Source organism: Tamandua tetradactyla, chromosome 7 (genome assembly GCF_023851605.1).
Source record: "Tamandua tetradactyla isolate mTamTet1 chromosome 7, mTamTet1.pri, whole genome shotgun sequence".
Lineage (NCBI taxonomy): Eukaryota > Metazoa > Chordata > Mammalia > Pilosa > Myrmecophagidae > Tamandua > Tamandua tetradactyla.
Window position 1 is genome coordinate 115,907,499 of NC_135333.1, and position 23,687 is coordinate 115,931,185.

Sequence of the window (23,687 nt, forward strand, 5' to 3'; positions counted from 1 at the left end):
GAGGAGGTGGTGATGGTGGTGATGTGAGTCGAGGTAGAGTTGGAGTAAGAATTTTTACTTGAGACCCGGGCCTGTATCACACTCATGTACTGTTTCTTTTATCCCTTTCAAACCTGGAAGAGTACCTTGTCTTGAAGTTTTCAAGTCCGCAGTGCGGGACAAGAAGTCAAGGTGTTGTGGTACTAGCTTGGATATTAAAGCCCTGTGTGACTGTAGGCAAATCGTTTCCCTTCAATTCATATTATTTTTCTCATCTGCAAAATAGTAAGTTAGAACTGAATCATCACTAGGGTCTGAGTCTTTGATTAGTAGGCCAGGATGGGAAGTAAGGTATGGAAAGATCCTCGTAGTTAGGGCTGCTCATCTACCCTGGGGCTGTGGTTCAGATTCTGAGTACTGGGAGGGATGGATAAGGCCCCTAACCAGTGGTATGTCTAACCCTGCTGTGCTTGTGTCAATCCTCAGGTATGGCAAGCGAGTGGCAGACATAAAAGAAAGCAAGGAACACGTAATTGCAAACAGGTAAAGGCACAGAATGGGATGGAATAGGAATCCCTCCTGACCTTTGTTCTCACCTAAGTCACCCCCAGTTTCTGTATAAGCTTTGCCTCAACCCAGAGAATTGCTGCTGTCCCACAGATTCTGGTATTCACAAGAAAGTTAGACTTACCAAGTCTAACTTTGCTGTTGAACCTTCCTCCTACCTGACACACCTTCTTAAATGCAGTTCTCTTCTGTGCTGCCTGTGGATAATTTTTAAGGGTGGGAGAGGCAATATTCTTTAGTTTCCACATTCCTTCCTCAGTGGCCAGTTTCACTGTCAAAGGCGGCAATTTCTGCGACTAGCAGTGAAGGAGCTGGAGATTGTGTTAACTGACGAACCAGGACTACTGGGTCCCAAGGCAAGAGAAAAAAATGGTGGGAGATGGGGATAATGACCAATGAATGATAACAGATTTTAAGAGCTGGTGTCTGTGTTCATGAGATTTTGTATTTCTAAGTCTTTCATGATCTTTTTGTATGTGTGAACGTTAATTCCTTTGACTCTTCTTGGAGTATTCCAAAACTTTTGTGTCTTTTTTGGTGGCACTTTTCGTAGTGTGTCATCTATTGTAGCTCTCTGTATACCCGATAGAACTTTTTTCTTTTTTTAAAACCTTGGAGAACCTCACAGAACCACATGAAAACCGAGTATATATTTCTAAAATTTAATTTGCTGGTGGGGGTGTAGGGGCAGGTACTGACGGTGAGCTAATGTCAACATTCACATCTCTGTCACATAGTTGAGGTCTTTTGTGGTTTGTGTGTTTAAAATTGGACACTGTTGCTGGTGTCACTATATAATATACCTTGATAGGCATTATCTTGGTAGTCTTCCCTGGGATTTGAGACCCATTTTTTTAGAGTTGAAAATTCTAACAGTCCCTGTACTCTCTGTAGGCCCTTTTGGCTTTCATGGCCCTGTCTTTCATTCGTGATGAGGTCACCTGGCTCGTTCGCCACGCAGAAAACGTCACCAAGACCAAGACGCTTGAGGACTATGCTGACTCGTTAGTACTTGTGGTTAAGGACCTTTCCCTTAAGGGGACTGGGAAAAGGGACAGGGAAGAATCAATCACCTTAGGAGGCTAAATTTCTGCCCTGTTATCACTGTTACGTCTTAATTCATAGTTCTAGTCTCATACACCTCTCCTTTCTCATCCTCTCCTTTATATAGGAACATCGCAGAACTGCTTTTCTTGTTGGAGGAGATTCGAGCTCTGGTCCGAAGGCATGTCAAAGTGATACAGCAATACCACCTTCAGTACTTGTGCAGATTTGATGCTCTTGTGCTCAGTGACATCATTCAGGCATGTTTCATTGATGAGACTTTTTGGAAAATTTTAGGATGATTTCTGGTTATGTTTTTCTTGGAGCTTCCCTCGCTAAATCTCATGTTCTGCAGATTGGATATCAATAAGACTGATTTCTCCTTCTACATTTTTTTTTCTTTTTTAAATGAAGAATCTCAGCAGACTTTTTTTCCTAAGTGAAACTGTATAGAAATATGAGAGAAAAATAAAAAGAAATGGAATGTTAGCATGATAGGGAATCCAGGAAGAGTCTTCTATCTCTCACTTGACTTCTCTCTCTGTGGTATTTAAGAATCCTTCTACTTTCATTCACTGAGCCATTTGGGTCTAGTTTCTCTCCTGGTGGGGCCTATTTCCACTTGCCTGTCACTTCAACTTGTCTTTCAGAACCTGTCAGTTTGTCCTGAGGAAGAGTCCATCATCATGTCCTCATTCGTCAGTACTCTCTCCTCTCTGAATCTCAAACAAGGTAACTGGAGGGAGGTGGGAGAGGCTGGGAGTATATGAGGGTGAGCATCATTTTCTTAGAAATATTTATCTCTTGAGCTAGGAATGGGACAAAATGACTTTGAAGAGGACTTGCCATTTTATGTTGTCTGGATATTAGAGTTCTGCTTCACTATTTCCTTTTAAGTTTGCTTCTGTTTTTCTTGCAGTTGATAATGGAGAGAAATTTGAATTCTCTGGATTGAGGCTAGACTGGTTCCGCCTTCAGGTACTGGTCTGTTTCTGTTAATGGCCCTCCAACTTCAGATTCTTCCTCCCTTCACCATCCTTTCTCCTTTTATCCCCTGAGTTCTGCTATAAGGAGAGATTCAACCTTGAAAAACTCTGGTTGGACAGGACACATCCAGGCCAAACAGTAGTCACAAGGATGGGACCCTGTTAATCTCTCTTGTTTTTTTTCCCGCTCTTTCTCCAACTCCAACTCCAGGCATATACCAGTGTGGCCAAGGCCCCCCTGCACCTGCATGAGAACCCTGACTTAGCCAAGGTGATGAACCTCATTGTCTTTCACTCCCGAATGCTGGATTCCATAGAGAACATGCTGGTGGAAACTTCTGACCTCTCTACCTTCTGGTATGTCCTGGTTTATAGCTTTTTATGAAATCACTTTATCTCTTGCCTGTCCTTTGTGAAGGACTCTAATTCCCCTAGAAAGATGGGAAATCCTTTTTATATTTGCGCTCTCCTTAAGGACAGATGCTCAAACTCCACAGCTCACCCTTTCCAGCTTCTACCAATAATCCTCAGTGATGTTGATTCCCTTTTGTTCTTATTCATCCTCTTTAGGAAAGTTATTTGGATTTTACCAAAATTTTCCTTCTCTGGGATAATTTAGCCACATCTTTTCCAATTTATTTTTCTCATCTTCACCTTTATTTTTGGAATCTTCTTTGGCTTCTTTTTACTCCTGTGACTTTGTGATTTTGGACACATAGAAAATTTGGTGGTTTAGTGGAGAGACCTGAACATAACTGAGAGGGCTGGAGAATAGGTCTGTTGTAGAGTGAAAATGAATTTATGTTCCATACGTAGAATTAATCATCTATTGGGTGACCACTAGATCACAAACTAGTTGTGCATAACTCCACCCATTAAGAGATCAAAAAACAAACAAATCAAAACAGTATGTTGTCTCTGCTCTCTACAGTCAGTAGAGGTGGGGAGATACAATATTCACATGTATAAAGAACACCAATATAGTAATTGCAACTGTAAAAAAAAAATAAAAAGAGTACATAATGTTAAATTGTGAATGTAATCAACACCACTGAATTGTATGATTGAAAGTGGATAAAACGGGAAATTAAAAAAAATAGTGCATAATATTGAGAGAATAAAAGGTCAAGGAAAGATCAGTCTCGTGGAATTAATCTGAGACAGTTTTCTGGAGCTGGAGTGTCCAGTTTGGGGAGGGATGTGAATTAGGGGGAATGGCCCAAATCATGCAAAGATTTTTGAGGGAGGAATAGTCATTTTTGTGCAAGGAAAAGGAAGATTATCACTAAATTGCCCTGGGGTCTGTTATAAAAGTCTAAGAGAATTAGGATTCTTGGGTCTCCTTCTGCCTTTGGATAGAGAAATTAAGGAAAGAGTAGTGGGTACTTGGATATTTGTTGAAAGTATGAATATTCTCTGCACCTCAGAGGGAACAGCTGCTGTACCCTGGTTTCAAGTCTCCCCCTTTCTCTGCAGCTTTCATCTCCGTACCTTTGAGAAAATGTTTGCTGTGACCCTGGAGGAACCTACGATGTTGCGTTACGCCATTGCCTTTCCTCTGATTTGTGCTCATTTTGAACACTGCACTCATGAGATGTGCCCAGAGGAGGTGGGTGTCCTGAACTCCAAAGTCTGTCATCTCTCTAACCATATCTCTTCCTTCTTCCCCCAAATGGAAAACACATGTACAAGAGTTGATTTTGGTCCCCAAAGAGTACAAGCATAGGTATGTGACATGCGTCTCTAAATAACTCAGCTTGATGTAAAACATGTACCCTTCCTCTGGGTCTCAGTTTCTTCATCAGTAAAAGGAGTAGGTAACTCAGGCAAGGGGATCAGAGCAGTATTATAAGGAAGCAGTACTGGGCTGCCCTGGTAATGACAGTTTCTTCCTTTGTCCCTCTTTCCAAAAGTATCCCCACCTGAAGAACCATGGCCTTCACCATTGCAATACCTTCCTGGAAGAGTTGGCCAAGCAGACTAGCAACTGTGTCCTGGAGATCTGTGCTGAACAGCGAAATCTGAGTGAGCAGGTAGGCTCAGTCCTCTCTTTGTTTCAGTTTCCCTTTTGTCATCCCCCAGCGCCTTCCACTCTGTTGACCTTTGTTTTTCTTTCTCTCAAATATCAAGTTCTCTGACTCTCTTAAACAGGGCTAGGGCTTTTGTGTTGAGTTTATGGTAGATTTCTTTTCTTAGTGGAGTCTTTTCAGTTTTTATTCCCTTAGGACTAGATAGAGGTGTCTAAAAATACTCTTAATTTGAACAGCTGCCCTCCAACAAAATCTGTGCTCTCATTTGAAGAGTTCTGAGAAATGAGTTAACTTTCTAATTTATTTCCCCTCCTCTCTTTCTCTGGTGTACATATACTTAGGACAGTAGCCCCCGGATCAATCCTAGGGAATTCCATCCACCTCTTCTCATCTTTCTGCCCATCTGCATCCTGATCTGTGACTCGATGAACTTTTGAAGGCGGCTCTTCTGCGTTTATCCTCAGGGCTGCTTTCTTGTTCTTGCCTTCTGTTTTTTCCCTTCCCCTCCCTTGACTGACTCACAGCGCCTGGTCAAGATTAGCTCAACCTAAATTTAAGAAAATTTGAAAATGAGGAACTTGTTCTGCTGTTGCCCTGGAGTCTTTTAAATTGCCCAAACTACCCACCCTTCCTGAGTCTGAGTCAGGTTTTGTAGTAACTTTAGTTGAAGGGGAGTCAGATGTGTGTGTCTGTCAGTGGGTGTGTGCCCACGTTTGTTTTCTCATATGTAAAATGGTGACAGAATATTTTCTTCATAGACGTATTATGAGGATTAGATGAAATAGAATACATAAAATTTGAGATATAGGGCACTCAATAAATGTTAGCTGTGAAATTATTTGGTACTTACTGGATGCTAAGGAAGGTACAGAATCCCTGCCCTTGGGGAATGTTCCAGTCTGATAGGAAAAGGAGAATAAACAAATGTTTCAAAGAAATGTAAATGGTTAATGCAAGGAAGATACGCAACTGAGAACAATTGTGCTTGAGGGACACAGTTAAGGAGTTTGCTCAGTCCTTCATCAGGGATGACTAAAATATGATGGAAGTCATCGTTTACACACACAAGAACTTCTACAACCAAATGAATATTAGCCCTTCCAAAGTTAGCACTCTGAGTAAACCATGACATTAGAGATTCTGCCATTACTGAATGGAGTTACATTTTTTGAACTGTTTTCAGAATCCATTGAAGACACGCAAATAATCTCAGGGTTGACACATCCTTTTTCCACCAAGGTGGACTTAAATTATTAAAACAGCCACGAGTTTAGATTTAAAAAAACAGAGTGTGATTATAAAGTAACAAAACTAAAACATGTGGCTCCAATGCTGCTCCAAAAGTAATTGCAAAAAAAAAAAAAGTAATTCCAAATGAGAGATTCCCAGACATGCCCTGTACATTGGCTGCAGTATTGAAATAAAAGGAAAGAATTCCAAGGTGATCACTTTGAAGGAAATACCTGAGCGTGTATATTCTGTTTTACACCCTCCCTATGTCGAACTGGGGTGTCTTAATGAAGAGAGGTGATACAAGATTGAAGTTTAAGCTAATTAGCAAGAAATATATATTGCTTCAAAAAAAAAGAAAAGAAAAGGCAGGGAGAGAGAACTGGCAGTGTCATGAGTTGCTTCTTTGGAGGGTGGTGGTAGTGTGGGTAACTCTCTCATGGGACAGAATCTGAAGGAATGTAGCAAGTGAGATGGTCGTTCCATACTACCAGAAGTAAATGTCATCGCTGGTTGCAAGACCCTAGATATGCAAGTGGGTGGAGTTCTTAGATCTTATTTTTTTTTACTTGAAAATCTCCATTAGGAAAGATTCTCTCTAGGTGTGGATAGGAGATGATCACCAGATCCCTGAAAGACTCTATTCTCTTGAGACTTGGAGCCAATGAAAGGGGAAGTATCTAATGAAAATGAAAAGATGCAAGCACCTTCCAAACAGACTCCCATTAGAGACAGAGATGCATGAAAGGAAAGAAAGAAAAACACCAAAAGATAAAAGAAATGACAATAACTGTTAGATGGGCTCCTTGGTAGTTTCAGAAACGAATCTCATTTCTGCATTTGCCTGTGTTTGTTTATTTTTTATTTTTTTATCAATTAAAAAAATTTTTTTAATACAACAAACAGAAACATTCTTAACATATGATCATTCCATTCTACATATATAATATGTATGCAATTCACAATATCATTACATAGTTGCATATTCATCATCATGATCATTTCTTAGAACATTTGTGTCAATTCAGAAAAAGAAATAAAAAGAAAGCAGAAAAAAATTCATACATACCGTACCCCTTACCCCTCCTTTTCATTGATCACTAGCATTTCAATCTACTAAATTTATTTTAACATTTGTTAAAATAAATTAACAATAATTAAATAAAAATAAATAATATTATTTATTTTTATTCCGTATGTTTTACTCGTCTGTTGATAAGGTAGATAAAAGGAGCATCAGACACAAGGTTTTCACAATCACACAGTCACATTGTGAAAGCTATATCATTATGCAATCATCTTCAAGAAACTTGGCTGCTGGAACACAGCTCTACATTTTCAGGCAGTTCCCTCCAGCCTCTCCATTACATCTTTTTTTTTTTACATGGGCAGGCGCCGGGAAATGAACCCAGGTCCTTGGGCATGGCAGGCAAGCACTCTTACCTGCTGAGCCACCGTGGCCCGCCCTCTCCATTACATCTTGACTAACAAGGTGATATCTATTTAATGTGTAAGAATAACCTCCAGGATAACCTCTTGACTCTGTTTGGAATCTCTCAGCCATTGACACTTTATTTTGTCTCATTTGGCTCTTGCCCCTTTTGGTCGAGAAGGTTTTCTCAATCCCTTGATGCTGAGTCCCAGCTCATTCTAGGATTTCTGTTCCACGTTGCCAGGAAGGTCCACACCCCTGGGAGTCATGTCCCACATAGACAGGGAGAGGGCGGAGAATTTGCTTGTTGTGTTGGGTGGAGGGAGAGAGGCCACATCTGAGCAAGAAAAGAGGTTCTCTTTGGGGTGACTCTTAGGCCTAATGTTAAGTAGGCTTAACCCATCCTTTGTGGGGTTAAGTTTCATATGAACAAACCCCAAAATTGGAGATTCAATCTATTGCTTTGGTTGTCCCCTTTCTCACCATTCCCCCAAGGGGACTTTACAAATAGCTTTTCACTCACTGTTCAAATCACTGTGGGATTTATCGGAGCATCACTCTGGACAAACCTATGAAATCTTATGCCCTACTCAAGGTTCCATGTACTTATGGTATTCAGTTAAGCTGTCCACATAAGTTATATTAGGAACTGCACTAGTCAAAATATAAACTTTGTACCAAATAAACATTTTTTGCTTTAGTCTCACACATAAGGTAAAATTTTAAAATATTAATTACCATATATTTTCAACACCTTGCAGTAATGACATTCCTTTGTTCTTCTCATGCAAAAACATTTTTAAAATTTGTACATTTAGTCACTATCATTATACACTCTAGGCATTCCTAGATTATGCCAGCTCAGTCTTTATTGTCTATCTTTCCTTCTGATTTCATTTGTGCCCCCAGGCCTCCTCCCTCTATCATTCTCACATTCAGCTTCATTCAGTGTTCTAACATTACTGTATTACAGTTAGGTAGTATTGTGCTGTCCATTTCTGAATTTTTACAGTCAGTCCTGTTGCACAATCTGTATCCCTTCACCTCCAATTACCCAATATCTTACTCTATTTCTATCTCCTGATGGTCTCTGTTACCAGTGAAATTCTCCAAGTTTATTCGCTAATGTCAGTTCATATCAGTGAGACCATACAGTATTTGTCTTTTTGTTTCTGGATAATCTCACTCAGCATAATGTCGTTAAGGTCCATCCAACCTGTGTTTGTTTTTAAAGCTTCTACCTAAGCATTGCGCCACTACTATCAGCAAGGCCAAGAATAAAAAAACCATGAAGCAGAGGCAGACTCCCAGAAAGGGAGAGCCTGAGAGGGACAAACCAGGAGCTGAGAGTCACCGGAAAAACCGCAGCATTGTCACCACGTGAGGACCTAGGCCCCAGAGGGCCAACTGGGCACTGCCTCAAAGAAGGGGAAAAAGGGAAGAGGGAAGGTGCCACAGCAAAGGATTGTGGAAATGGTGGTGAGGGAATGACTGGATATGAAAGAACACTTAAATGTGAATTTTCTACCTTCCTTTTAAAGTTAGAATTAATGTTTACTATTCTAGGTCTGAGGGTCATGGACCCAACAAATCCAGATACTAGCAGGCTGTGCCAGACCTGTAGTAAAGACTCATTTTTCTTTCTTAATTTTACCCAGCATGGACAAGCTACACCTAAATTTGACAGAATTGGCACTGACAATGAATCACGTACACAGCTTCTCTGTGTTTGAACACACCATCTTCCCTTCTGAGTATCTTAGCAGCCACCTGGAAGCCAGACTCAACAGGTATTAGTCCTTCTTGTCTTCTATATTTGCATAGGATGGTAGTTCTCAAAATTGGGTTCCATTAAACTCATCTTGGAAGTCCTGCCACATCCTCAAGATTCTGATGCAAGTAGTCTGGCATGAGGCCAGAATATGTCTATTAAAAACAAGTATAAAAACTCCCAAACTCCTGTAGGTGGTTTTGATGAACAGTCACCGATGCTTTAGCAGAATAAGCTGGGCCTTTGCACACAGCAGACCTGTGTTAACATCTTGGCCATTAAGGGACTGGAGCAGGTTGTCTAACTTATTGGCACCTTAGTTTTCTCCTTTTAAAATAAGGATAATGATAGTCACCTTACAAGTAAATAAGAATTATTACTGTAATAATTAGTGGTAGTAAAATTAAAGGTAATTATGAATGAATGCAAAGTTCCTGAGCATACAATAGGCCTCAGTAAACTGAACTTCCTTCCCCCTGCTTTACCTCTCATTCCACTACCCTCCAAAAGAAGAACACTCATTATATTGGAATTGGGCACTACAGTTTGCAATTAGGGGCTTGGGGGAGGAATTATTTCAGATAATCTCCGAATTTTCTATTATTTTATTTTATAATATGTAGTATATTCATTCATTCAGTACATATTTATTGGACACCTGTTATGTGCCAACACTGTTCTAGAAGCTGTTCATACAGCAGGATACAAAACAAATACAAGTCTCTGCTCCTATGAAGCTTATGTTTTAGTGGAGGAGATGGGCAAATGAAATAAGAAAGAATATAGAGTAGATCAGGCAGTGATAAATACTAGCAGAAAAGTAAAGCAGGAAAGGGAGAAAGGAATTATGTGTGTGGAGGTGGTGGTGATGGTAGTAGGTGTGGCAATTTTAGATAGGGTGGCCAGGAAAGGCCTTCTTGAGAAAGTGACATTTGAGTAAACCCCTGAAGGAACTGAGGAAGCCAGCTGTTCAGCTGTCCTGGGAAAGAGCGTTCTAGGCAGAGGAAACAGTAAGTGAAAAGGCTCTGAGGTGGGAGCGTGTCTGGTATGTTCAAAGACATGAAGGAAGCTAGTGTAGCTGGAATAGAATGAGCCTGGGGGAGACTGGCAGTACATGAGATTAGAGAGATGGGGAGTTACAGATTGTGTAGGTGCTTACATGCCACTGGTAAGGACTTTGGCTTTTATTCTGAGTGGGATGGGCAGCTTGATGGGTTTTGAGCAGAGCAGTTAACATTTCAACAGGATTACTTTGGCTGCATTAGGGAGTCAAGGGCAGAAGCAGGGAGACCAGTTAGGAGTCTGTTTTGATGATAGAAGATGCAGATTTACTTTTCAATTAGCTTTTTGAAAATTTTATAAAATTAGTTTTCATTGCATATACATTAGCTGTATGGAAGGAAGTGTCTCAAGTGCACACACAATGTCAAGGAGATGAGAGTTTGAATTCAAGCTTCAGTAGCTGGTGGTAGTTTTAAGGTCTTGTAGGAGCATGGGTGTGCTATTCTACTTTTTCCTGAATATTTCCTTATTGACGTCATTGTCCCTAAAGCTCCAAGTTGGCCCAGAGTTTGGCCCCTGTGACCACCCTAAAATAAAGTAAATTAGGCTTACCCCTGGTCTGTCCCTTCTGTATTATTTTTCCTCCAAATGGTACCTCTTCTTTTTTCCTTTTCATCTGGGGAGCAGGACTTCCTGTTTTTCTCTCTGTTGTCATAAAAATTTTGCTAAAAAAGACCCCGAGTCAACCCAAAAAACTGAACCAAACAAAAGCAACAACAACAAAAAAATGCAAAACCTGCTGCCATAGGGAGAATCTGATAAATTTATTCATCTTGAGATATAAAGGACTGACAGAAGCTTGGAGTATAATGTTTCTCTTTCCCCTACTGTCTACATTTCAAGTGAAAGACTGATTTTAATTGTAAAATCTTAGGTAGCTAGGGAAGGTATTTTGGGATGAGTTGGTGGTCCAGTGGGGAGGAGTCTGCCTGGCATACTCCTAAAATAATACAGTGTAGTCCGTCATTCCACCTTCACTGAGGTTGGCTATAGCTGCATGTCAGCTGATCAGGTTCTCTGTCCCTTCCTGGCATCTCATGGCCATTTGAGGATGACACTACATCCTCAAGGATTTCTGAGTTTGATTTTCCATTTCTGAGAGTGGTTGGAACTTATTTCCAAGGAGAAGAGGCAAACATTTGGCCCTGAGAATGCAGGTGATGTGGGCCCTCAGGTCCCAGAGTCAGATGGCATTGGGAGCCCAGGTCTTATTATACACCTGACCTACTTTCCCCAGAGGAGGCAGAAAAGTATAGTGATTGGAAATGAAATTTTATTAGATTTAAGTCCCAGCTCTGCTACTTGCCAGCTATGTAGTCTTTTGCAAGTGACACAAAATCTCTGTGTCTCAGTTTCCTCACCTGAAAATAGGAATAATAATTGTACCAACCTTGTTGGGTTACTATAAGGTTTAAATGAGATAATACATGTAGTAAAATCTTAGCACACCACTTGGATCAGAGTATACACTTGGTAAATATTAATGTGCTTATCATTATGATTATACTTACGATGATATGATTCTATCACCCAGAGCCCTTGTATGGCTGGCCGGCTACAACCCTACAACCCAGGAGATCGTCCGGCCTTCTGAGCTGTTGGCAGGAGTCAAAGCATACATTGGTTTCATACAGTCGCTGGCCCAATTTTTGACCGCAGATACTACCAGGGTCATCCGCAATGCCCTCCTGCAGCAGACTCAGCCACTGGACTCATCTGGGGAACAGACTATCACTACCCTCTACACAAACTGGTCAGTACTGCTTATCCTCTCCTGCTGCCTTACTTCTCTGTTAGCACTTTCTCATTTATAGACTAGGACCTCAGAGTTCAAGTATTTAGCTCCCAGGGTCATAGAACCCCAGATGGAGGCTTGTTTTTGCTTAAGGATCAGAGCAGTGAGCTGGGGGCAAACCCAGATTCCCTTCCATACACCACAAAGTTCCCTTCTACCCCTTTATGTAACACCCACCGACCTCCCTGCAACAGTTTCACCTCTTTGTTCCTAATCTCCTGTTTTTTAAGTTCCTTTTCTGGTTCTTACAGTTTTAATTTCAAATGACTTCTCTTTCTCTTTTTGGGGTTCCATTTCTTTTCACCCCAGGTTCTCCCTCTGATAATCATTCTGTCTGCCACCATCTCTCTGGAACATTATCTCTTCATCCCCAGACAGGACCCTGTTGATTCTAGCAGGTTATTCTTAATAGGGAAGGAGGCCTCATCCCCAAATCTGGAGGAGGTAAAAATTAGAACTGTTTCCTACCTCTCCAAGCCACTGGGTGGCGCTCTTAATCCAGGATCAGTTCAGCAGGGAGACAGGCTGCAAAGAAGAGCCCCCTGAGTAGTGGAAAGACTGAGACCAGGTTTGCAAACATAGATGCCAACAGCGGCCAGGCAAGTAAGGGAAATGGGTGTGGAGGGCTAGGTGAGCACTTTGAGGAGCTGCACAGAGCCCGACCCTCTTGTGGGCAGCTACTGCTCAGATCCAGCTGATTAGTGCCCCCCTAAATCCTTATCTTTTAATGTAAAATCTCTGTTTCAAAAATTTGACAACTAATTCAAAATAAAAGAAAAAACAAACAAACAAACATGTTTGGTGGCTGGCTCGGCCCTCCAGCTCTAGGGCCTGGTCTCCTGCTCAAGGAGCTAAAACTTTCGCCTCAGTACAACATCTCAACCTACAGACCCCATCTAAATTTTTCCACTCTCCCAAAGGTTCGTTCTACTCTCTCCTCAGCATCTCTGTTAGACTCTATTCTAGTTAATTTGTGACCTCTGTAAGACGCAGGCCAAGAGATAGTGTCTGAGTGATTGGCAGAGGTTGGCCAAGCTCTCCTTTGCGGGATCCTAATCCAACCTAGCTTGCCCAGAGGTCAGGGATAGTATTTGAAGACTGCATGACCAGCTTCTAGGATCCTGGGTCCTTACTCTCCTTAGAGACGTTGAAGGGTAAGTAGATTTCAGACAATACCAATTAGTAGAAATTTTTTTCTTGTCACTTTGGACCTAATTACCACATAGAGAAAGTCCAAGGTAAGAGCAGTGCAATAGCTGGAAAAGAACAGAGACTGGGAGTGGGAGACATGCCAGTGCATTTTATTTTATTTATTAAATAAAAAAAATCATTTTACTTAAGAAAACAAACAATATACTTAGAACCACCAAAAAATGGATATCTTAGTTACCTTAGCCATACACATATTTAAATAAAGTATCCATATAATCATTGTAAAACCTGTGTTTGCCCAGTAAGTTCCATAAACCAATTTAAAGTTAAGGCAACAAGGAAAAAAATCTACAAGTTCAGATAGCAGAGTTTTTTTTTTAATTAAAAAAATTTTTTAAACATAACATACAAACACGAACATTCTTACCATATGATCATTCCATTCTTGGTATGTAATCAGTAACTCACAATATCATCACATAGTTGTATATTCATCACCATGATCATTTCTTCGAACATTTCATCAATTCAGAAAAAGAAATAAAAAGAACATACCATACATACATACCATACCCCTTACCCTTCCCTCTCATTGACGGCTAGTATTTCCATCTACCCAATATACTTTAGCCTTTGTTTCCCCTATTTTTTTCTATACAGCTTATGACTCCCTTTCATTGATCACTAGCATTTCAATCTACTAAATTTATTTTAACATTTGTTCCCCCTATTATTTATTTATTTTTAATCCCTATGTTTTACTCATCTGTCCATACCCTAGATAAAGGAGCATCAGCCACAAAGGTTTTCACAATCACACAGTCACATTGTGAAATATATCATTATTCAATCATCTTCAAGAAACATGGCTACTGGAACACAGCTCCACATTTTCAGACAGTTCCCTCCAGCCTCTCCAATATATCTTAACTAAAAAGGTGATATCTATATAATGTGTAAGAATAACCTCCAGGATAACCTCTCGACTCTGTTTGAAATCTCTCAGCCATTGACACTTTATTTTGTCTCATTTCTCTCTTCCCCTTTTTAGTTGAGGTTTTCTTAATCCCCTGATGCTGAGTCCCAGCTCATTCTAGGATTTCTGTCTCACATTGCCAGAAAGGTTTACACCTCTGGGAGTCATGTCCCATGTAGAGAGGGGAAGGGCAGTGAGTTTGCTTGTCATGTTGGGTGAGAGGGAGAGGTTACTCTGTGCAACAAAAGAGGTTCTCTGACTCTTGGGCCTAATTTTAACTAGGCTTGACCTATGCTTTGTGGGGTTAAGTTTCATATGAACAGACCCCAGGATTGGGGGCTCAGCCTATTGCTTTGGTTGTCCCCACTGCTTGTGAGAATAACAGGAATTCTCCACTTGGGGAAGTTGAATTTTCCCCCTTTCTCACCATTCCCCCAAGGGGATTTTGAAAATACTTTTTTATTCACTGTTCAAATCACTCTGGGATTTCAGTTACAGAGTTCTTAAATTCTAAATATTAAACACTAATTTAGATACCGTTTGATCAGCTGTCAAAACTGTGAATGTTCTCAAAATATCAAGTAGAGAGTTCTTACAAATATCTGCATTGCTATAGCAATGACCCATGTTACTATTTTCCTGATTTCAGGAAAATATGGAGATATAAATATTCGTACAATTTATATATTAACCACCTAAAATGGATATCTTAGTTAGCTTATCTGTAGACATATTTTTTGTAGACATATTGAAAAAAATTTAAGTAATCATCATAAAGCTTGTTTGTACAATATGTTTTATAAACCAATTTAAAATTAAAGCAAGGAAAGAAAAAAATCTATAAGTACAGATTTCAGTGTTTCTTAAATTCTAAATATTAAACAGTATCTTAAATACCATTTGATTAACTATCAAAACTGTGTGCTCTCAAAATATCAAGTAAAAAAAAATCAAGTAAAAAGTTATTACAAATATCACTTCTGCTATATAGTAGTGAACTATGTTACTAAATATTTTCAAATTTTTGATTTCTTTTATCTAATATTACTATAGCTACCTATGGTTTTTTTGAACTGCTTTTTTGTTGTAAAATATAACGTGTGTGTATATATGTGTATATATATATATATATACACACACAAAGAAAAGAAAGAAAAAAGCAGTAATTTTTAATTTTAATTAATTTTTTAATTTTTAATTTTTTTTGAAAAAAAACAATAATTTTCAAAGCACACTTCAACAAGCAGCTACAGAACAGGTCCCAAAGTTTGTCATGGGCTACCAAGCCATCATCTCAGATTTTTCCTTCTAGCTGCTCCAAAACACTATGCCAGTGCATTTTGACAGCATAGCGAAATGCCCTACAGAGTAGATGTGAAGTGGAATTACTGTTGCTGCCAGTCGTTTTTGAGCCAACAGCTTGGGGGTGTTAATGGGAGTGTTGTAATTTCTTCCTTGAACCTCTTCTCTCCATCCCAGCCTTTGGTGGAGTTTTTCTTCTGAGCCCAGTGGTAGTGAAGGGGAGCAGTGGTTGGGAGAAGGGATTGAACGCTAATCTTCTGTGCTTTCCTGGACAACCCTGTAGGTACTTAGAAAGTCTGCTTAGACAGGCAAGCAGCGGGACCATTGTCCTCTCTCCAGCCATGCGGGCCTTCATAAGCCTCCCTAGGGATGGGGAGCAGAACTTCAGTGCTGAGGAGTTCTCTGACATCTCAGGTGAGTCTGGGGCCTGGACTCTCCTGGTCCAGGAGCTGGGCTCTTCCCCTCAATACAACATCTCAATTTACACACCCCGCCTACACTTTCCCACCCTTTCAGAGGCCCATCCTATACCCTCCTCAGTATCTCTGTGAGACTTCACTCTGGATAGTAGAAAGGGATTCTAAGGGAGGCCAGAATTGAAGCATAGCATAGGGGTTGTAGGTGGAGAGGGAAAATGAGAGGAGTCAAGAGTTAGGGTAGCACTCAAATAGCCTAACAAATAGAAAGGATTTGTTCCTTGAAGGGTGGTAAATGATTATTATTTTTCATTTCCAGAAGGAGTAAAAGAGTAGGACACATAATGAAGAGTAGAGGATAAAGTGTAAGGAGGACAGCCTCAGGCTTGGAATTACTAAACAACGGCCTGATGTTATGACATCTTCTTTCTTAGGGAAAAATTTTAGAGCCTTAGTCAGTGTTTGTATTGCTGATGGTTAATAATAATACTTAGATGATAATGATGATGAGATGATGGCTGACATTTATTGTAGGCTAGGTTCTAAGTGTTTGCACATATTAACTCATTTAATCCTCACAACAACCTTCAGGTAGATATTTATTACTCCCATTTTACAGTTGAAGAAACTGAGACAAAGAGGTTAAGACCTTGCCTAAGGTCACACATTAGTAAATGGTAGAGCTGGGATTCCAACTCAAGACAGTTTTCTTCCAGGACTTGGGTGATTAACCACTATGCAGTGCTGTTTCCCGGTGTTCAGAAGTGTGTTTGTGTCTCAAGGGAGTGGGAAGAACAAGAAGCCTGTAGTGAATGAGTTGGGAAGCTATTCACTTTAAAAAGAAGGCTTTGGTCTGGGCCATGGTGGTTCAGCAGGCAGAGTTCTTGCCTGCCATGCTGGAGACCTGGGTTTGATTCCTAGTGCCTGCCCATGCAGGGGGTGAAAAAAAAGATGGCTTCTTACTATACAGATCCTTTTTAATAGATTTGTTTTACTGACTGACCGATTCATGAACTATCCTACTTTTTCTTCCTTCCTCTCACCTCCATATAAATTATAGATCCTGCATAGTGGCTGGGATAGGTAGGAGATGTTTCAGTGACCCTGCCTTCTCCATTCTTCCTCTTCATTGGGGGTTTTAAGAAAGTCAGAGTCCCCCATTCTGTTTTCCAGCTCTGCCTCCTTTTTACCCTCACATTGGCTTTGTCAGAAAGCCAACCCTACCCTTTACCTGCTGGAGGTTTCAGATGTCCCCTTCTCATCAGCTCTACCCACAAACTGTAGGCAGCCGCTAAAATCAGCTTTAGGTCTTGCTGACAACTTTCAAGTAACTGGAGGAAATGCTTATTTCCCCCTGTACCACCCCACCCCAGTTTCCTCGAGTTGCTATGGTGATGGGGCAATATTATCACAAAAATAGATGGAAAGAGAAGGATGGCCTAGGGTGCTAGTCTGGAGTGGAGAAGGCTGGAGTAGGGAGATTCAGCAGATCCAAACTGAGAGCTCCGTGTTTCTTATCCAGCCCCTCCAGAGAAGGTGCTTCAGCTCCTTTCCCAGTTTCAGCCATTTTATTATCCACATCCACCAGTTAAGAAATCCTTTTGTAGTTATAATCTCAGTTCTTCCTTTTATAGATAGGTGATTCTAAATATGTCTAATAAGTATGCATTCTGGATAAGGCTCTGTGTCAGCTGCTGTGACCACTTTCCCTTCCTCTGTCCTTGGTGGAAGTAGAGATTAATGGGTCCTGCCTTCAAAGATTGAGTGTGGAGTCTTGACTTCCTTTTCTTTCTGAACTCTTATTAAATATATTAAACTTGGCTTTCTTCTGCTGGTCTTTTCATTGTTGTTACTTCTGGTCTCTTATGGCCTTCTCTGCTAGGATGGGCCCATGGCCAAAGATCATAGCTAGAGCCCCTTCCTGTCTGATTGGTTGCTAGTATTTTTTCTAATGTGCAATTTCCCCAGGCAGGTTCTGTTTAATTAATAAAGGGCTAGAGGCGGGCTGGGTAGGGAGGGATAAGGCTTTGGATCAGTTTAGAGGGAAGAAGGATTTAGACAAAAAAGAACTGGGATTCTGGGGATGTGTGTTGATTATGAATCAAGAAAAAATAGCCAAAGGAGAGGAAAACTTGGCCAGTGAAGCATTAAATAAGGAAAGAGGAGAGAGGAACATACAAATAGTCCAAACTTCAATAAGGAACACAAAGTCAGACAGTCATTGAATTAGATTCCTGGTACCAGCCCCTGACTTGGCTAAGGGGTCTTGGATAAGCATTGAACCCCCCTTGTCTGTAAAATCAGTTGGATAGCGCTTGTGCCACATACATTGGGAGGTTTAATAATTATCGTGGCAATAATCTCTTATTTTCATATATCTTGATAGTTTTCTTAGATTTTATAATGTAGTTTCATATTTACTCTCACATCAACTCTGAGGTATTCAGGACAGATATTAATTTCTTCATTTTACAGAGAGGTAAACTGAAGGTCAGAGAGAGTCAATGACTTGTTTAAGGTGTTTTAGCTGATAAAACTAGCAGCTAGTATAGCAAGAATAAAAAGGTACCATGTAAAGTATAGATTTTTATACGAATGTAAAGGAAAATAGTTATTATTTGTGGTGGGTCTTGGTGCAAGTCCCAGTACAGACAGAGTAAATTGTCATGCATGCAGGCCAGACTTGTCACCTGAAAGCAGGCTTTCTGGCCACTTTTGCCCTACAATGTCCCATTTCTTTTTCTTGCTGGAAAATATTAAAAATGTTCAAATTATCGTATAGCTGTTGTGAAAATTCTCTAGTAGCCTCTGAGTCCCACCTGGAACTTCCATGTCTTTATCCCAGAGATGCGAGCCTTGGCTGAACTCTTGGGACCATATGGCATGAAGTTCCTGAGTGAAAACCTGATGTGGCACGTGACCTCTCAGATTGTGGAGCTAAAGGTACTTTGGAAATAAGCCCCCATGAAGAAGGTCTAGCCTTAGGGGAAGAGGAGTGGGCCTAGGGAACTGGAGGGAAGATGTAACATCTGTCTCTTCATCTCCTGCTTAATGTCTCTGTATTCCTTGGGCTGCAGAAGTTGGTGGTGGAAAACATGGATGTACTTGTTCAGATCAGATCCAACTTTAGCAAGCCTGACTTGATGGCTTCCCTGCTGCCCCAACTGATGGGTAAGCACCTGTCCCTACAGTGAGAAGAAACTGTGGGAAAAACTTTGTAGATGACAGGGGTTTTCAGGGATTTGGGGGCTAGGTTGGAGCTGGATGAGGCAAAACCATCCCTATTTTCCTACTAAGTTCTTTTCTCTAACACTCTTCTTTCTCTTCAGGGGCTGAAAATGTGCTGAAGCGCATGACCATCATTGGAGTGATTCTCAGTTTTAGGGCCATGGCCCAAGAGGGACTTCGGGAGGTGAGTTGGAGGGGAGGGGGCCATCCCAGAATCCAGATATCTCTGTGGCTAGGGTTTGTATGAGGTTGTGGAAGAGGTTGGTGAGTATTGAGGTGAAAGAAATTTAATGTCTTAGGGATAGATGAGTTGAGGAAACCTAGAGGAACCAAGAAGGGCTAGCATGGAAGCTGGCTAGGCTTTTATTTAAGTAAAGGCCCTTGTTTTGTTTGTTCTTGTCTATCTTTGAAGGCATTGGCCAATGTCCTATGGACTCATTTATCTTTTCTTTTCTCTAGGTTTTTTCTTTCCACTGCCCATTCCTTATGGGTCCCATTGAGTGCCTGAAGGAGTTTGTCACTCCAGATACAGACATCAAGGTATGGGGGAGTGCAAAGCAGAATCCAGTTAGGAGAAATTTGTTGTTGAGAAGGTTGTCGCTAGGGTGCATCCTTCTCCTAGGGAGAGAGGACTTTAGGAAGACTGTAGGGAAAAGAAGAGCTGGAATTTGAAGGGAAGGCACTGTGGGGAGACTTTAGGCAGAGAGGGGGCACTGATCAGAGGTCGATTCTAGGAGAAGGCAGAGCTGGGGAGGAAATGGGTCATGGAGAGAAGTGAGAACCAGAGAGACCCTGTGGGGTTGGGGAGACATTCCTGGAGGGAGAGGAATGGTATCTAAGATAGTGTCTGTAGGTTTTCACCTGAAATGAGCAATATGCAAATTAGATGCCAAATTATATGTCAACAAGTCCGTTTTTAGTGAGGAGCTTGGGTACTTTTTGTGAAAAGATTTTTCCTTGTATTCACAACCATCCTGCCTGCCTTCAGAGTTTCCTTCCTTTTCCTGGCTTTTTCTTCCTCCAAGTTATTTTACTTTCTGGTTTCTCTATGTATCACCTGCCTTAGGCCCCCATTTACTATAGGAGGTGGAGAGAAGAAGATGGACTTTTGCAGATAACCTAACATAAACATCCATTCTCCCTCCCTTCCCCCTTCCCTTGAGTCACCTTGTATTTTGAATCACCTGGGACAAATATGTTATGCAAGGAAATACAGCCAAAGGCTGGGAACAGGGGCCTTCATATATCTTCAATGCATGGAACAAACTGTTTCTCTTATGATTTCTTCCTTTAATGGAGGGAGGTCTGTAATAAGAGGTAAGAAGTAAAAGCAGGAAGAATTAAAGTTAGATGTTAAGAAAAAAATCCTTACATTGATACCTGAAGAGTTAGGAAAATTTCCCCTCTTTCTGCCTGACATCGTATGAGGGCCAAGTGACCATAGGGGAGGTGAGGGGATGATGTTTCACTGGGATTCTTGCCTCTCTTGAACAGGCTTTCATTTTACAGTGAGCCTGGGTTTCTGGCAGTTGCTGATATTGGGGCAGAATGCTCTGGCCTGTCAGGAGCTTGTCTACCTGATATCTCCTGGGTAGTCAAGCTTTAGGCTCGGCTTGTCTGTGAAATAAGCAAGTGGGGACAGTAAGCAGGGATGACCTGTCCATCAAAGGCTCTTTCACTGCCTCAGAGGGGTGAGAAGATTAGGAGAAGAGAAAATAAGAGCCCTTCCACAGGTCATGGACCAGAGGCCTCATCTTGTAGGCCGTGGGTTGCCACAAGCAGGGTCATCTAGGTAGGAATTTAAATAAACAGTAGAGCAGAATGTGGCTAAAGTTTGGCATCAGTGTGTCTGTTCCATAGGCAAAATATGTGTTTGTTGTTATGTCTGTGAAGTTCTTTGCAGAAGATAACTGTCCTTAGTTGTCAACTATTGAAACAATTTTCCTTGTTCTCTCAGAACACTTTAAAGTCTTTTTTTTTCTTTAGCCTCAAAAAAGGTCTAGGTACTTGAGGAGGGAGTTGGGGGTTAGGGCTTCATTCTGGGAACCTGATTCTAAGTACAGTGAGGGATTCAGATGTCAATCAAATGTTTATTGAGTGCTTTCTATGTGTTCAGAATTGCTTTAAACATTAGAGAAGAAAACACAGAGTTCCTGGCTTTAAGATAAAAGAAGAGGAGGGAAAGGAATAACAGTTATTGAGCATTTACTCTCGTTAGTCACCACAGTAGACACTTTACACATGTTAATTTAATCTTCACAACAACCCTGGGAGGTAAGTATTATTATCCGTGTTTTACTGATGCAGACTGGGGCTCAGAGAGGTTAAGTAACTTTTTTGCCAAGGTCACATTTTTGAAAGTGGCAATAGGATGTGAATCCACATCGGTCTCACTCTAAAGACCACTGTGCTGTGAGGTCTTTTTTTTTTGAGTGCATGGGCCAGTTGTGCTATGAGGTCTTAAATTATAATCTGGTTGATGAGATAGCCATGTCTCACCTCCTATCTGGAAATATAACTAATACTATTGGGTATTGTTTGTGATAAATGCTAAGTCAGTGGTATCAATTTAAGGAGGGAAAGATGAGTTTGGGCTGAAGTAATCAGGGAGAGCTTCCAGAGATGATGAGATTTGAGTAAGGTCTTAAGAGATGGGTGTCCCTTGGATATGAAATGATGAGAGGAAAGGGCACTCTAGAAAGGAAGAAGCAACATGAACCAAAGTATGGAAGTAAGTAAGTAAATTACCCAGGGAGCATTGATTGTAAGAAGCATTTAAAGAAATAAGGGTGAAAAGATGAATTTGTACTATGGAGTGTCTTGAATGCTAAGCTAAAGCATCCCCCCCCCCCCCCCCCGCCGCCCCTGTATGCTAGGGAGTGCAATTAAAACATGCCTAGAAAAGATGGATATTATACCAGAAGTTTAAAATCTGTGATCCAGGAATCCTGGCCACCCATACCTTCTCCCAACCACTTCTCTTCTGGCTCCTGAATCTTGTTTCCTTCTCTTCTAGGTGACCCTGAGTGTTTTTGAGCTGGCGTCTGCAGCCGGTGTGGGCTGTGACATTGACCCAGCCCTGGTGGCTGCCATTGCCAATCTGAAAGCTGGTAAGATCAGGAGAAGGGGGGAGTTTGGACCCTACTTTTAGATGGAAAGATGTTAATTTCAAGGCGGCCTTTATTTGGGATTGTGAATTCAGGAGATAGTAACTGGTAGCTAAGGAAAGATCTACAGTGTGGGCCGGATCACCAGAAAAATATTTACATACGCAATTTAAATTTCTCCTCAGGTTCCTACCAATTGATCTATCAATCAGCTAAAAAGTAATAAGTAGAGTCTGTTTGGTGCTCAGCAAGTGCTCAGCTCAGAGGAATTTACAATCTGGCTGGGGAAATAAGGTTAATGCAAATGAAAACAATGAGAGAAAAGTACAAACTACTGTATGATTTCATGTGAAGTTATATGGCATAGCTTCTACATTCCCCTCAGTGATCCTGTGCTCTCCCCTCCCACATAATCACCTAGACATTATTCACATCTTCCCTCAATCTCACACTTTTCTCTTATGTATTTTCCATTACACATTTCCTCTGATAAGCACAATCATACTTATACACACATAGGATGCAATAGGAGGCTCCATTCAAACCACTTCAAAATTGCCATGCTTACTCTACCTCCTCTCTTTTCGTTGGTGAGACTCTTTCTTCCTACCTTCCTCTCCTTCCTGTTTCTCCTCCCCATCTGGCAACTGACAGAGTATCCTCAGGACTGCATGTCAGAAGAGTCCTTAGCTAAGAGCACTGCTCAGTCACTGGAGAACTCCAGGCCCCTCATTGGATGGGGTGCCAGTTCTAGTCCTCTCCCCTTCAGTAATAATAACTTGGATATAGTGTTTTATAAAGTGGATTCATAGATATTTTCTCATGTGATCCTCCCTGCAATTAATGTGAATTAGGACCTCAGTAGAAGATAACTCCTATTTGTGGAACTTATAGCTTCTTTTTTTTGCTTCCTTTCCCCCTCTCACCAGATAGTTCATCCCTTGAGGAAGAATATAAGGTGGCCTGCCTCCTTTTGATTTTTATTGCTGTTTCCCTTCCCCTCCTTGCCGCTGATCCTTCTTCCTTCTATAGCATTGAGAAGGATGGTAAGTAAGAAGTAGGTTTGAGAAACCAGCGCCATTTAGGTTGCTGTCCTAGGGCAGGGAGATGAGACAGAGACAGATGGAAAATTCAGACTTCTGACTTGGGTGTATCGTTCTATTCCCAAAAGCACTTGAGAATGAACTTTACAAAAAATTCAATTCCAGTGACATTTCATAGAAACATCCTTTCCTTAATCTCACAATCTGGCTGGGGAAATAAGGTTAATGCAAATGAAAACAATGAGAGAAAAACACAAACTAGTTATTTCTAACTCTTTTGATATCAATTAGGGGTGGTCCAGTTTTGAAAAATGAGAAATTACCAGTCAGAATCTGCCTGGTGTGGCTCCCTTCATTATTTCCTTTTGTTTCTCTTCCCTCATAATCATAACCTAGGTTACAACAATAATATTCACTGCTTGACCAAAGCCATCATCCAGGTGTCTGCTGCCCTCTTCACGCTCTACAATAAGAACATTGAAACGCACCTCAAGGAATTTCTAGTGGTAAGTGGGTCTAGGTTATAAAGAATGGAGGATTGCAAGATCTGGCAGGAAGTGGTTTGAT

The 23,687-nt window shown here is 41.0% G+C and overlaps 1 protein-coding gene across 9 annotated transcripts in view; it reads left to right on the top strand.

The window, feature by feature from the left end:
• The window catches only part of NCKAP1L (NCK associated protein 1 like), a 104,708-nt gene that overhangs the window by 72,542 nt on the left and 8,479 nt on the right, over positions 1–23,687 (top strand). For 8 of the 9 annotated variants that reach the window (XM_077110917.1, XM_077110920.1, XM_077110922.1 and 5 more), the window contains 20 exons: positions 466–522; positions 806–902; positions 1,441–1,550; positions 1,718–1,850; positions 2,241–2,322; positions 2,510–2,568; positions 2,788–2,933; positions 4,053–4,185; positions 4,490–4,609; positions 8,503–8,648; positions 8,927–9,058; positions 11,636–11,854; positions 15,610–15,740; positions 18,588–18,685; positions 18,820–18,913; positions 19,072–19,154; positions 19,430–19,510; positions 21,987–22,080; positions 23,007–23,123; positions 23,517–23,626. In XM_077110917.1, coding sequence (XP_076967032.1) covers positions 466–522; positions 806–902; positions 1,441–1,550; positions 1,718–1,850; positions 2,241–2,322; positions 2,510–2,568; positions 2,788–2,933; positions 4,053–4,185; positions 4,490–4,609; positions 8,503–8,648; positions 8,927–9,058; positions 11,636–11,854; positions 15,610–15,740; positions 18,588–18,685; positions 18,820–18,913; positions 19,072–19,154; positions 19,430–19,510; positions 21,987–22,080; positions 23,007–23,123; positions 23,517–23,626 — 2,242 coding nt within the window. Of the gene's footprint in view, positions 1–465; positions 523–805; positions 903–1,440; positions 1,551–1,717; positions 1,851–2,240; positions 2,323–2,509; positions 2,569–2,787; positions 2,934–4,052; positions 4,186–4,489; positions 4,610–8,502; positions 8,649–8,926; positions 9,059–11,635; positions 11,855–15,609; positions 15,741–18,587; positions 18,686–18,819; positions 18,914–19,071; positions 19,155–19,429; positions 19,511–21,086; positions 21,245–21,986; positions 22,081–23,006; positions 23,124–23,516; positions 23,627–23,687 lie in introns of those variants that run through there. The other variant, XR_013155677.1, reaches the window with a different exon arrangement.